At 39.2% G+C, this 14,360-nt stretch overlaps 2 protein-coding genes across 2 annotated transcripts in view; both read right to left on the bottom strand.

Annotated features, from left to right (window-relative positions):
- Positions 1 to 1,219: 1,219 nt before the first annotated feature.
- On the bottom strand, positions 1,220 to 3,955 carry gdf6b (growth differentiation factor 6b). The gene is made up of 2 exons (XM_051137302.1): positions 3,598 to 3,955; positions 1,220 to 2,437 (listed from the first exon to the last, which is right to left on the bottom strand). The coding sequence occupies exons 1-2, from the start codon at positions 3,953 to 3,955 to the stop codon at positions 1,548 to 1,550; spliced, it is 1,248 nt and encodes a 415-aa protein (XP_050993259.1). The 3' UTR covers positions 1,220 to 1,547.
- A 2,223-nt stretch (positions 3,956 to 6,178) lies between these two features.
- pkhd1l1.1 (PKHD1 like 1, tandem duplicate 1) overlaps positions 6,179 to 14,360 on the bottom strand; it is a 55,181-nt gene continuing 46,999 nt past the window's right edge. Inside the window, exons 73-81 of the mRNA XM_051136317.1 lie at positions 13,656 to 13,971; positions 11,645 to 11,825; positions 11,395 to 11,552; positions 9,860 to 9,995; positions 9,405 to 9,746; positions 9,164 to 9,318; positions 7,016 to 7,162; positions 6,748 to 6,901; positions 6,179 to 6,653 (exon numbers count right to left, since the gene is read on the bottom strand). Coding sequence (XP_050992274.1) covers positions 6,439 to 6,653; positions 6,748 to 6,901; positions 7,016 to 7,162; positions 9,164 to 9,318; positions 9,405 to 9,746; positions 9,860 to 9,995; positions 11,395 to 11,552; positions 11,645 to 11,825; positions 13,656 to 13,971 — 1,804 coding nt within the window. The 3' untranslated portion in view covers positions 6,179 to 6,438. The remainder of the gene's footprint in view (positions 6,654 to 6,747; positions 6,902 to 7,015; positions 7,163 to 9,163; positions 9,319 to 9,404; positions 9,747 to 9,859; positions 9,996 to 11,394; positions 11,553 to 11,644; positions 11,826 to 13,655; positions 13,972 to 14,360) is intronic.

Here is a 14,360-nt window from a genome sequence, read left to right as displayed (position 1 = left end):
AATATCAGCATAAATCCTTATCATTTTTTGGTGCAAATACATTGAAGTAACTTGACATTATCATTGAAGACCAGCAATAATACATTTTGATTACATAATAATGGCAATATATACATGTCAAAGTCAGACCTGGCCCTTTGCCAGCTGTGATGCCTGGTTACTGGTTTTTAAAAGATTTTTGGGTCAGCACACATTAATAGCTTCAACAATTGATTGCCAATTAAGTTTAGAATACAATGAATTTGGGCGCAGATTATGCAGAGCTGTAATAGCTGCTAATGGTGGATATTTTGATAAATCGAAAATTTATGTTTTTTTCTATGTATAAACTGTTTATATTGTCCAAAACCCCAAACTCCAAACTTTTGGAGGGCAGTGTATATATATAAGGCTGCATTTATTTGATCATAAATACAAAAAGTAAAATATTATATTTAAAATAAGTGTTTTCTGTTTGAATATATTTTAAAATGTAATTTATTCCTGTGATGCAAAGCTGAATTTTCAGCATCATTACTTCAGTTTTCAGTGTCACATGGAACTTCAGAAATCATTCTAAAATGCTACAAACATTTCTTATTATCAATGTTGGAAACAGTTGTGCTTTTTAATATTTTAATGAGAATCATAATCAATTTTTTCAGGATTCTTTGGTATATAGTAAGTTTATTTGAAATCTAAATTTTTGTAACATTATAACTGTCACTTTTAATCAATTGAATGTGTTTTTGATGAATAAAAGTGTATACATTACAATTATTTTTCAAATTATTAAATATTCTAATTTATAAAACATTAATTACTCTGGTCACACTTTATTTTAAGGGTAGAATTAGGAATGTAGACTATGGTCATGCAGAATAGGTGCTTTATACGTACTAATAAACAGCCAATATGTTAATAATAGGTAGTTAATAGTAAGAATTGTTCCCTGTACTAAAATGTTACCATGTTATCATTATGCATCTAATAGTAATCCAGTTTAATATTTGTACAGCTGATAACAAAAAGGCAATATTCAAGAAGAAATATTTAACAAATATATTTAATTTTGTGATATTTTATTGAATGAATAATGTGGTTCATACTTATAAAATATTTACAAACCCTTTCATGATGTTAATCTCTCAAAGAAAGACATTTACACGGTAACATAATTTGTACAATGAGGTAGATAGATACAATAACTAAAATATTATTACTGAATAAATGATGGCACTTAAAATAACTTAGTGTAACTGAACATAAATTAAGATTTTTACCTGTACAATTAAAAAAATCATTTATTTACATATTAGTCCATAAAATGCAGCTATGTTGTGTAGTAGGAATAAAGTTGTCTTGTACACACAATCAATCTGAAGTAGAAAAACCCAGTGAAATGGAACCCAGAGTAATGTAACAGTGTTTTGAGCTCAAATCCAGTCCAAAATCATATTTCCAGATGTGATTTTACAGTACATGTCAGCTAAGGCTTCAGTAGGCATATCAGGAAGTCAGACAGTTATTCACACATTTACATTTCCTCATTAGTATGCAGAGCAAAATCACCTGCAGCCGCAGGACTCCACCACCATGTCCTCATACTGTTTGTATACGACATTATTTCCTGCGTCTGTGTACAGGATGCTGATGGGACTCAGTTTGGACGGGACGCAACAGCTGGGCGGCATGTTGATGGGGTTCATTGAGTTCATGAGAGTTTGTATGATGGCGTGATTTGTTGGCTCCAGGTGAGATCGGAGAGGGAAGTCACACATGCCCTCACAGTGATAGGCCTCATAGTCTAAAGGAGCGATGATCCAGTCGTCCCATCCTAGCTCCCTGAAATTCACATGCAGGGGTTTTTTGCTGCACCTGGATTTGGACTTTTTGCCGTGCCTCTTGCCATGGCGGCTGGGTAAAGTGGTTCGTCTTCTCCGTCGGGATTTCGAGCGAGGTCCTTTCTCCTTTCCAATACTATCCAGACCCCATATCTTAATCTTCTCCCTTTTTTCATAGAAGAGGCTTTGCCTCTTTTTTGACCTTGTGAAAACAACCAATATGGCTTTCTTTAGTTGCGGCCGGCCATGTCTGTGAAATCCAAGATATTGCAAGTCGATTTCCCGCTCAGGATTATCAAGCGTAGCCTTGAGCTCCAAACAGAAGCGCGTCCCGTGAGAGTGACGCTGACGTTCCTTAAAAATCTCCCATACGTCGAAAACCTCCCATTTTGGTTTATGCGCATCTTCCAGATCCAAGGTTTTGGAATCAAGGATGACGTGCGACTGGCAGGATAGCAGCTGTATCTCCACTGGGCCCGTCTCGGATGCTCGGAAGCTTCCGGAGATCTTTGTGTATATCCTCAGTTCAGCACCCAAGAGCTCCACGTTCTCAGAAAGAGTCAATACATCGAATAAGTATTTCTGTCTCCACAGTGGGGAGTTCAAAAGGTCATCTGGAACAAAGAGCACAAATGTTTAGTGACAGTGGCTGTACAGTATTTACAAAGTCAGCTTAGTGAGGCATAAAGAGAGAAATTGTGTGAACGTAGAAGAAGAAATAATGTTTCAATCAACTAAGATAAATGCTCCAAAGGGGTGTTTTTTGTGGCAAAGCCATAGAACCACCATTTTTGGTTCCCTAAAGAACCTTTAAGTGAACAGTTCTTAAAAGAACCATTTTGAAGAACATTTTAAAAATCTAAAGAAGCCTTTTCTGCATTTGAAAGGTTTCATGGATGTTCAGGTTTCTTTATAGAACCACTGATGCCAGTTAAGAACCTTTATTTTTAAGAGTGAAATTTCTTTCCTTCCATCGTTCTCGGTTGATTGCCTTTTGTTTTTATGTTAGATTAAAAAGAACGAAAGGTTACACAAATTGAAAAACAAATATTTGGGGTAATAGGTGACCCTGGACCACAAAACCAGTCTTGAGTCGCTGGAGTATATTTGTAGCAATAGCCAAAAATACATTGTATGGGTCAAAATTGTTGATTTTTGTTTCATGGCAAAAATCATTACTAAATTAAGTGAAGATCATGTTCCATGAAGATATTTTGTAAATTCCTATTGTAAATATATGAAAACTTAATTTTTGATTAGTAATATGCATTGTTAAGAACTTTATTTAGACAACTTTAAAGGCAATTTTCTCAATATTTTGATTTTTTTGCACCTTTAGATTCCAGGTTTTCAAATAGTTGTATCTCAACCAAATATTGTTCTATCCTAACAAACCATACATGAATGGAAAGCTTATTTATTCAGATTTCAGATGATGTATAAATCTCAATTTTGAAAAATTGAAATATTTGAAATATGACTGGTTTTGTGATCCAGAGTCACATATACGGATATTAAATCCTTAAAGAATGACTAGAACTGTTATATTAGGTTTTTTTTTTTTTTTAAAAAAAAAAAAAAAACATTAATTCTAGACTTTTTTTTTTAATTTGTTCTCTCTTTCTTTCTGGATAGTTAAAAGTGTACGATGTAAAAAGTGTTTTTCCTTCCTCTCCAACGTATAATTATTCTGACACTTGTTGAAAAGGGAAACAAACTCGTAACAAAAGCCACTGATAAAATCTGATATTAAATAATTAAGGAAATAACTAACCTTGACCCTCGTCCACGAAACTCGTTATGGTGTTTGCTGCTTTTGACGAGCGGAAAAAACTCGCGTTCAGTCCCAGTTTCTCAGCCGCGGAAAAGGTTTTGTAGATGGAAATCATGTAATCATGAGGTTCAATTGCATCCTTGATCGCCCGCTGTGACTGTACGTCTCCTGATAACGGAGATGCTGGTAATATACTTTTGCCGTATTTGGCTCTCCTGTGGCCGTCAGCTGGAACAGACTTGGACACTTTCATGCCTTTGGATGCGGTTGGAAACAGAGGATTTATTGAGTGAGCACAAAGAAATTGCAGAAGTAACGTAAAAATAAAAAATACCCCAGCGACTCCATAAGAACACATCTTGTAAATGCACAAGAAGAAAAAGAAGGACCTGCTTGGGAAAAACACGAACACATCACATGTGTGTGTGGAGGAGCGCAGACTGAGAGCAGCTCTTCTGAAGAACAGCCTCCTTAAGTACCGTCATGACATTATTAGCTCAACTCAATCCAAACAAGACTTTAAAGACATCTGCCTCCTACCTTTCGGATGATCCGAGTGGCCTGCATTACTGAATCATTTTAATACGCGCGATTTTAAACAGTAGAACGTTTGCGAGTATTGTAAATGTTTTAGAATTTAGAATGTATTTATGTATGTGTAAGTTTTTATTATTAGAACCAAGATCCCACATAACGAACCACATAAAATACGGATATACCTGCTATGTAAAATACAAAACACATGTTTAAAAAAAAAAGAAGAGGAGATATTTAATTTGTTTTCCTTTTAAACTCATCGTGAATGTTTGTTTTTCCCCAAAAGTTCGGCAGGTGGAAGTGTGAGGATTGAGCGCTGTGTACATTATCTCCCTCTAGTGGTCATCATGTGCAACTGCTTTCGTTCTTCCCGAGCGAGTTTCACATGAGAATCAAGCGTTTTAGTCTTAAGGTTTTGTTCAATATTGCATTAACAAGGCAAACTATTTTATAAGCAATCTAATCGTCCTCCAGTTGTCGAATAAGTTTAATATACTATTTTATTTTTGTATTTTGGGGAAAAGACTTATTTCTTTATGAATACATAATATATCATGAAATTAACTTTTTTTTTTTTTTTTTTATTCAAAAACGTTTCAAATGTAGAAGGCTGATTTAAAATGTTGTAAAATTTAAATGATTAAGACTTACTTTTTTAAATGACTGAGTTGTCCTGTTTCGTATGTAGTAGGGGAGAGAGGGGTAGGTTGAGCCAGTGGGTAAGTTGAGGTCAAAAGTTTACATCCCCCTTTCAGAATCATTAAAAATGTTAACTATTTTACCAAAATAAGTGCGATCATAGTTTACATCCCCTTGATTCTTAATATTGTGTTGTTACCTGAATGATCCACAGCTGTTTTTTTTTTTTTTTCTCTCTTTCTTTTGTTGTTGTTTAGTGCTAGTTGTTCATGAATCCCTTGTTTGTCCTGAACAGTTAAACTGCCCGCTGTTCTTCAGAAAAAAATTTCAGGTCCCACAAATTCTTTGAATTTTCTGTAATAGTTGCATATGAGGGACTCATATGCAACTATTACAGAAGATTCAAATGCTCCAGAAGGAAAAACCATGCATTAAAAGCCAGGGGGTGAAAACTTTTAAACAGAATGGAGATGTGTACATTTTTTCTTATTTTGCCTAAATATCATATTCTTTTCATTTAGTACTGCCCTTCAGAGGCTACAGAAGACAAAAGTTAAATTTACCCTGATCTTCAAATTCAAAACTTTTTCTCCCCCGGCTCTTAATGCATCGTTTTTTCCTTCTGGAGCATCAGTGAGCATTTGAACCTTCTGTAATAGCTGGAAACTGAGTCCCTCAGTTGTCCTCAGTGTGAAAAGATGGATCTCAAAATCATAGTGTCATTATTGGAAAGGGTTCAAATACACAAAAATGCTGGAAAGGACTCAAACAAAGGACTCATGAACAACTATCACTAAAAAAAAAAACACATAGCTGTGGATCATTCAGGTAACAACACAGTAGTAAGAATCAAGAGGATGTAAACTTTTGAACTGGTTCATTTTTATAAATTCAACTATTATTTTCTCTTGTGAACTATATGTATACATATTTTATGTTAAGTATCTTATTCAGGTCAGTACTAAATAAACAACAACATGCATTTTGTATGATCCCTCTTATTTTGGTAAAGTAATTAACATTTTTAATGATTCAGAAATTTTTGACCTCAACTGTATCTTTCCATCTGTACACCTTTACTGTAATGTGACCATGTATTTTGGAATCACACATCATTTCTGCCAGACTGTGAAAAGGAGAAACACATGGGAGGAGTGGAAGGCGCCCATTTACTTTAAAAACTGTTTTTGGCTTGTCAAAATAAAATTTTAGCATAACAGGTGTAATGGCTGTTACATCAAAGCAAATTTATCCATGTGTAAAAATATTTATGATGCATATAGTTGATTTAGCAACATATAAAACCATGCAAATCATTTAGCTAAATATTACCCTGAATTGGTAAGCTAGCTATTTATCCAAAATGCCAACTATGGGGCAAAGTGTATACAGAAAAACGACAAACTATGCAAGAAGTTGAAATTTTATTAAGCATATAAGAAAGCATATAAATATAATTTAGTTGAAAGTAATGGATTTAAATATTTGATTTTGTTCAAAGTAACAGTTGTTTTTTGTTCTACAGTTATTATGAGTGAATGTGCTCAGAATTTATAGTTGTAGCTTATTGATAATGATCATATGGGAAAACAATAGTAGATTATAGTCAAAGGTAAATGATTAGAAGACAATATAATATAAGAGTGCACTGTGTGTTGTGATTATTTAGGGTCTCATAAGCAGGAGGAGTAGACCACTCAACAGCATGAGCAGGTACACAGACTGTGACAAGACAGCTGGACTGGAGTCAAAGATGCTGGGGTTGTCATCATCCTCCGTGGTGACGACCACAGGAGATGGCGTTGTAGCTGCTCTGAGTGAGAAAGTTCTGGACTCAGCCTTCCATTCATTCAGAGTAAAGGCCAACTTCATGTTTTCACCTGTGAAAACGGGGAGAGAAATTGAGGTAAATACTTACAGTAACAACTGACAGCAACCCCCCCAAAAAAATGTTGTGTAACAAAGGTGACCTACCACTTGTAAAAATGGCTAAATTAGTGTAATTGGCCCAGCAGCCGCTGAATGGGATGGTGGTGTTTCCATGAAGTCCCTCTGTCTGATTTCCATTAGCATCTTTGAGCACAGCTGACATTGTTAGACTCGTCACACCCACAGACACGCAATCACCCTGAAAACACACAAAGAAGCTCTTCCTACTCTGTACCAGGTGCAGTTTCCTAGTAATCACCTGAAAATGACCGTTTCAGGTGTTCTTAATAAAATCAGGAAGTGTCTGTCTCACCGCTGTGTCCACAGCCATGATGCTGGGCTGCACGCTGAGGGGTCCAGGGGATGATCCCGCCACGGGCTCGACCACCACAACCAGGGACGATACTGTCCTGACTGTCTCCACCTGCTGGTCTTCACGGGTCACTTCTTGAGTGGCCACCTGGGAGAGAGAGTTACAGTTAAAATGAGGTGTTTTAAAAAAAAAACTAAAACAAAACAAAAACAAGGCACTTACATTTTAGTGTTATGTATAGTATTATTTCACCTGTAATGCTGGTTAAATCATACATTTTACAGTAGGTTTAGGGGTCATGGTGTTACAGAAAATTCCCAGAACCCAGAATATTCCTTTAAAGGAAACCCTGGGTATTAAAGGAGAAGTTCACTTCCAGAACAAAAATTTACAGATAATGTACCCACCCACTTGTCATCCAAGATGTTCATGTCTTTCTTTCTTCAGTTGTAAAGAAATTATGTTTTTGAGGAAAACATTACAGGATTTCTCTCCATATAGTGGAGTTCAGTAAGTTTGAACTTCCAAATGCAGTTTAAATGCAGACTCGAAGGGCTCTAAACGATCCCAGCCGAGGAAGAATGGTCTTATCTAGCGAACTGATCAGTCATTTCCTAAAAATGTACAATTTATTTACTTTTTAACCTTAAATGCTCATTTTTCTAGTTCTGTGTGAACTCTGTGTATTCCTGTTCAAGACAGTTAGGGTAGGTCAAAAAACTCATTTTCTTCTCCAACTTCCTACATCGCTGTTTTACCTTGTTTTGTAAAGGGCATTTGATCATCTTTGCATGTTCACTTTGTAAACACTGGGTCAGTGCTTTTGCAGCGATGTAGAAAGGAGGAAAAAATGAGAAAAGATTTTCAACCTACCTCAACTGTCTTGAACCGGAATACACAGAGTTCACGTTAAAAAGTATATAAATTGTCAATTTTTAAAGAAAATAATTGATTGTTTTGCTACATAAAACCCTTCTTCCTTAGCTTCCTTGGAGCCATTTGAAGCTGCATTTAAACTGCATTTTGGACGTTCAAACTCATGTAGAAGTCCACTATATTGAGAGAAATCCTGAAATGTTTTCCTCAAAAAAACATAATTTCTTATCCACTGAAGAAAGGAAAACATGAACACCTTGGATAACAAAGGGATGAGTGAATTATCCGTAAATTTTTGTTCTGGAAGAGAACTTTGACTTGATTGGCTTAATATAATGTAAATTATTTCTCTTACTGAAATATAAAGTAGAAAAGTAGAAAACCCATGAAAGATTTACACTATTTAAAAATCCACAAAGTTTTATACATATTCTGGACTATGGGGCCATCAACAAAAATTCTGTTCCTTGAGGAAAAAAAATTCAGGATTTTTCTCCATATAGTGGACTTCTATGGTGCCTGTGAGTTTGAACTTGCAGTTTGAACAAAATGCAGTTTTAATGCAGCTTCAAAGGGCTCTAAGCAATCCCAGCCATTTTTTTTTACCATTTATATACTTTTTAACCTCACATGCTCATCTTGTCTAGCTCTGTGATGCAGATGCATACGCTGTGTAATCCGGGTCAGTACAGTTAAGATATGTTGGAAAACTCCCATCTCATTTTCTCCTCCAACTTTAAACTCATCCTACATTGCTGCAGAAGTACTGACCCAGTGTTTACAAATTAAACGTGCAAAGATCAACCACCCTTTAGAAAAAAAGGTAAAACGACAAAGTAGAAAATAACCAAATATAACCGATCACTTCGCAGACCCTTATTTCTCAGCTGCATTTAAACTGCATTTTGGAAGTTCAAACTCGTGGGCACCATAGAAGTCCACTATATGGAGAACATTACTGAAATGTTTTCCTCAAGAAATGTAATTTCTTTACTACTGAAGACGGAAAGAAACAAACATCTTGTATGACAACGGGTTGAGTAAATTATCTGTGAATTTTTGTTCTGGAAGTGAACTTCTCCTTTAAATTATATGAATTTTTAATGGGTTTTCTACTACATATTTCAGTAAGAGACATCATATACGTTATATTAAGCCATGCAAGTCTTAATACCTGGGCTTCCCTTTAAATATCATTTCTAAATGCTGCTTGATATCATAACAACATGTAATCTTATTGAGTTTGGTCACGTGAGTTGATTAACATCTTACTTCATTCCAGGTTGGGTCACTAGAAGAAGGAGGAGGAGGGATGATGCCCAGGGATGACACATTAAAGCCGATGGATTGACTCAGATTGCCAGAGACAGCAGCACGGCCCAGATCATCAGCAATGTTCTTCAGGACCTCAAACTGTTGTTCATTTTCTGCAGGCAGTATATAAATATACAATTTGTAAATGTACAATTTATTTATCATTTTTTTTTAATACACTACATATGCCTGCTCTAACCAGTGCCGTTGTTGGTGGACGTCTGCACAGGAGGCTCTCTGATCTCCACCTCCACTGTCAGTCCTGTCGAGCGCCGTCTTCTTGCATTAGTTCCCTCACGGACGATTTTGGTGATTCGAATCATGCCCGGGGGTATTTTCAGGAATAAAGCCAGATTGTTAACCAAATTTGGCCCGAAGAACTCCGCTTCAGTCATGGCCGGGAGGTTGAAGGCCAAGAACAGAACTGGAGAGGTGCGGATTTCAACCGGCTCTGAGCCACGAACGAGTATGTTTAACATTTTGTAGTCTTGGTCAAAAAAGTTGGAGCCATGACTGGAGCTGAAACTGGGAACGTATTGCCCTGAGGAGCACAGCAAGGATTTAAAACAGGAGTTATAATCTGTTGGAAAAGATTTTGGTCTTCTAGCCTGCAGGGGGAGCTGGATTAACATGCATTATCATTCTGTACTCTACCTGTGTAAGTTGGCTCACGCAGTGTGTAGTCTGTTTTGTCTGCATTCCACTGAGCATTTGTTGGACCAACCAAACTATTGTTTACATACACATCCAGCCGCTGAGGGTTTGAGTAGAATACAGCCACCCTGACAGCCTGAAGACAAAAGATGATCAGTGTAGAGTACAGTGTTTTAGTATACTGAATAAATCCATTATTGTCTATAGTGTATATTGTATTATTATCTAAGATAAGACAAAAAAATAGCAACATATAATACAGTTTTGTGCAAAAGTTTGGGAACCCCTTGCAGAAAATGTGAATAATTTAACAAAATAAGAGAGATCATACAAAATGCATGTTATTTTTTATTTAGTACTGTCCTGAGTAAGATATTTTATATAAAAGATGTTGACATATAGTCCACAATACAAAAAAAATAGCTGAAATTATTCAAATAACCCCCTGCAAATACTGTTCTTAATACTGTGTGTGATTAACTGGATGATCTATGATTGTTTTTTGTTTTGTGATGGTTATTTATGAGTCACTTGTTTGTTCTGAACAGTTAAACTGAGAACTGTTCTTCAGAAAAATCCTCCAGGTCCTGCAGATTCTTCAGTTTTCCAGCATCTTTTGCATACTTGAACCCTTTCCAGCAGTGGCTATGGTTTTGAGATCCATCTTTTCACACTGAGGACAATTAGGACTCAAACATAACTATTAAAAAAAGGTTCAAACATTCACTGATGCTCCAGAAGAAAATGTGCATTAAGAGCCGGGGGGTGAAAACTTTTTCAATTTTAAGATCAAGGTAAATTGTACTTTATTTGTCTTCCGGGAAACATGCAAGTATCTTTTGTTGCTTCGAAAGGGCAGTACTAAATGGAAAAAAAAAAAATTATATTTCAACAAAAAAAGGAAAATTAGGACATCTTCGTTCTGTTCAAAAGTTTTCACCCCCCGGCTCTTAATGCATCGTGTTTCCTTCCGGAGCATCAGTAAATGTTTGAACCTTTTTTAATAGTTGTGTTTGAGTCCCTCAGTTGTCCTCAGTGTGAAAAGATTGATCTCAAAATCATACAGTCAGTGCTGGAAAGGGTTCAACTATGCAAAAGATGCTGGAAAACTAAAGAATCTGTAGGACCTGGAGGATCTTCTGAGGAACAGTGCTCAGTTTACAACTGTTCAGAACAAACAAGGGACTCATGAACACGGATCACAAAACAAACAAAGAAAAAAAAAAACAGCCGTAGATCATCCAGGTAACTACACACAGTAGTAAGTATTTATGTAAACTATCTTACTCAGGACAGTACTAAATAAAAAAATAACATGTATTTTGTATGATCTTTTATTTTGTTAAAATTATTCACATTTTCACAGATTCTGCAAGGGGTTCCCAAACTTTTGCATAAGACTGTACATATAATAGATATTTTTAGACAATCTTTTTATATATATATATACTACACCTTTTATTGTTCTATATTTTGTATGACCTGTAAATGCTTTGTCTACTGTCAGTACTGTATAATCTATCTTACTGACTAACCTCTGTAGGTCCAGCATTTAGCAACATAAATCTCAGCTTCTGTGGTGTTGTGCTGGAGAAAAAGATGTCAAAGGACTTATTGGTTGCAACAATGGCGTGGAATAGAGATACCCGCTTCTGACATGTGTAGCCGGCGCACCAGCCATGGTCTTGTGGACCTGTGACAAGATATTCACAGTAAGTTTTTAAAATACACTCATTTTTCTGTTTAGATGTTAATTAGCAATACGAGGGGAGTTAAGAATCATACCATTTATCAAATCCACATATTTGTCCCCCAGGATGGCTACAGGTGAAAGACGCCTGGTTTCTGTGTCTGCGTCCAGACTCTCGATGACCAGCATCTTGTAGTTGAGCCCAAAGCACTTGTAGCTCTGCCAGGTGCTCATGTACGTACAAGTGTCTCTGATCACACCTATACAGGGAAACGTCTCAGGTTACGTATGTAACCTTGGTTCCCTGAGAAGGGAACGAGACACTGCGTCCTCTAGGGGGCGCTAGGGGGAACGCCGTCAGCGTGACCCGTGTCTGAAGTATATATACAAAACAACAACAAAGTTGGCCGGCGACAGCCTATGACGTCACTGCCGGCGCGACTCGTCGCTGCCGGCGCGTCACTACCGGTGCGACCACAGTATAAAAGGACACCGGTAGAGCAGGACGGCCGCTTCTTCGTCTGAAGCTCACATCCCGAAGCATGGCCCCGAGCCTAGAGGACGCAGTGTCTCGTTCCCTTCTCAGGGAACCAAGGTTACATACGTAACCTGAGACGTTCCCTTCGAGGAACTCGAACTGCGTCCTCTAGGGGGCGCTAGGGGGAACGGTTATACCCACGCTGCCATGCTGAGGGAGTGCCTGACTTCCGGAGAGACAGGCACTAAGTACCAACTCCCTAGGCCTTAAGGGAGTCGCCCCTAGGATAAAGTGATGGCTGTCAGTGACATATCCCCTACGGCCAGAGCTTAGGCTGCATACCCAACTTACCTGTAGGGCAGATATCGGCCCGGGTAGAGCCCAAGCTTGGAAACAAAGTATTCCTTTAAGGGGATACGGCCAGAAGCCTAGGATACCCAGGTTGGCCTGTCACACAGGGGCTACTGCAGCCCTGCACGACTCCCTCAGAAGTCGTACACAGAACGCAAGTGGTAACTCCCTGCTCAACCCGGTTGAGCGAGCATAAAATGCGCACCGGAACTAGGGCGCGTAAAAACCGTTCTTTTAGCCTGGCAGAAGCTCTGGAGATGGACCCGAGACGACCGGGTTTTAGACCACCTCGAGAAAGGGTACGGGCAATAGCGCGTGAATCCCTACCATAAAGGATTTTAGAATGGACGCAGAACACCGGTGCCTTCCATACCACAGCGTGGATTTTAGAAAAGTGCCCAAAGGTTAACGTGTGCACTTACCATATACATGGATTTGAGAAAGCGCCCACAAACATGTGGGCCTATTTTTAGACGTACCGTTGAGAAACGGTGGAATAAGAAGACCCTCAGGGTGAGGGGAGCACTGCCGGCTTAACAAGGCTCTAAGGGGAAGGCAGTAGGGGCGCATCTAGCCGCCCAATTAGGCAAAGCTCAAAGCAAAACCCTCAAGGAGAGGGGAGCACAAAGATGCCAAGCAGATAGAGGCCGCGGCTATCTATCCACTAAAACTGCCAAGAGCCGATACACTTAGCCACACAGGACAAGGCAGTGTATCGCGACAGGCTTCTACTCCCATGGACAGGAGGAGCCACTGATCCCCCAGGGGGACGAGCTCAGAGACCCTTTCCGTAGAAAGGGGAGCATCACCGTGCCCTGTACAGAAGCCTTGGATGAGATCTGACCCGCGAAAGTTCCCTTTGGCCTGGGGAAGGCAGTAAGGGTGAACCTCAGTTGCCCAATGGGGCAGTGCTCAGGTAAACCCTCGATGGGAGGGGAGCACCCTATGCAGTAGCCGCAGCTAACTGTCTAATAATACTGCCCTGAAGCTGATATACGTACCAAGGAAAGGTAGTGTATCGAGACCGGGTTCCACTCCCGAGACATGGGAGGGACACCTGATCTCTCCAAGGAAGACGAACTCTAGCAAAAACTCTTTCCGCAGAAAGGGGAGCATCGTCGCACACTCCCAGGAAGAGATACGGGGATCAGAAATGACGGGGAGCCACCTCTACAAGACTGCACAGAAAGCAGTCACATCCCCAGCCCTCAGGCTGTTCTGTGGGTAACCTCTCAAGGGGCATAAGCCCTTCTCACCCCACACAGACCTATGCTTACCTCCTCGATGGAAAGCACGGGCCCTGCTCTACCAAGACCCGCAGAGCCTTGGGACCAAGGGCCAAGAATGCTTAGCTGAAGGCTCCTCGGAGCACTCAGAGGGTTTCCACAGAAACAGCTCTGACTTGAGAAACAGTGAAATAGCGTGACCAAGCCCACTCCTCGGAGGGGGGCGACCGCTAGATCACCAGATGGCATAGGTAGGAGGTCTGTGTGAAGGGCGGAAACCCCGCAACCGAAGCCCCTCAGGGCAGGATGAAGACAGAGGGTCTTAACCCGGTGGTCAATGTGTCTATCCAAAATGTCCAGGAGCTCCCTGTGAAAAGAGATTCTGAAGAGCTTACCCAGACGTAGGACCGAAGTCCTAGTTTTTCTCAGTGCTGTAAAGGGAACCTGAAAGCTTCCTATTCGAAAACGGGAGGCAGACCCAGGCAAGCAGCCCATAACCATGATTGAAGATCAGAGGGGGGTGCTCGAAGAGGACCTACCAAGGAAGGCACAAAAACAGGACCCAATTGTATACAGCATGGTAGACACATTAAACATGAGTCGTACTCACCCCACCATGGTTCCTGCGCATAACTCCAGAAGACTCAGAAAATCCTTCTGAGAAACCATCTAGACCATTACTATGACCTGTCGGGAGAGATTAAGAAGAGACCAGGTTATAGGGGAGTACAGCAAATCATAAAAAATGGGCTGTCT

Source organism: Labeo rohita, chromosome 19, assembly GCF_022985175.1.
Source record: "Labeo rohita strain BAU-BD-2019 chromosome 19, IGBB_LRoh.1.0, whole genome shotgun sequence".
NCBI lineage: Eukaryota > Metazoa > Chordata > Actinopteri > Cypriniformes > Cyprinidae > Labeo > Labeo rohita.
This window is presented reverse-complemented; position numbering and strand designations above follow the sequence as displayed.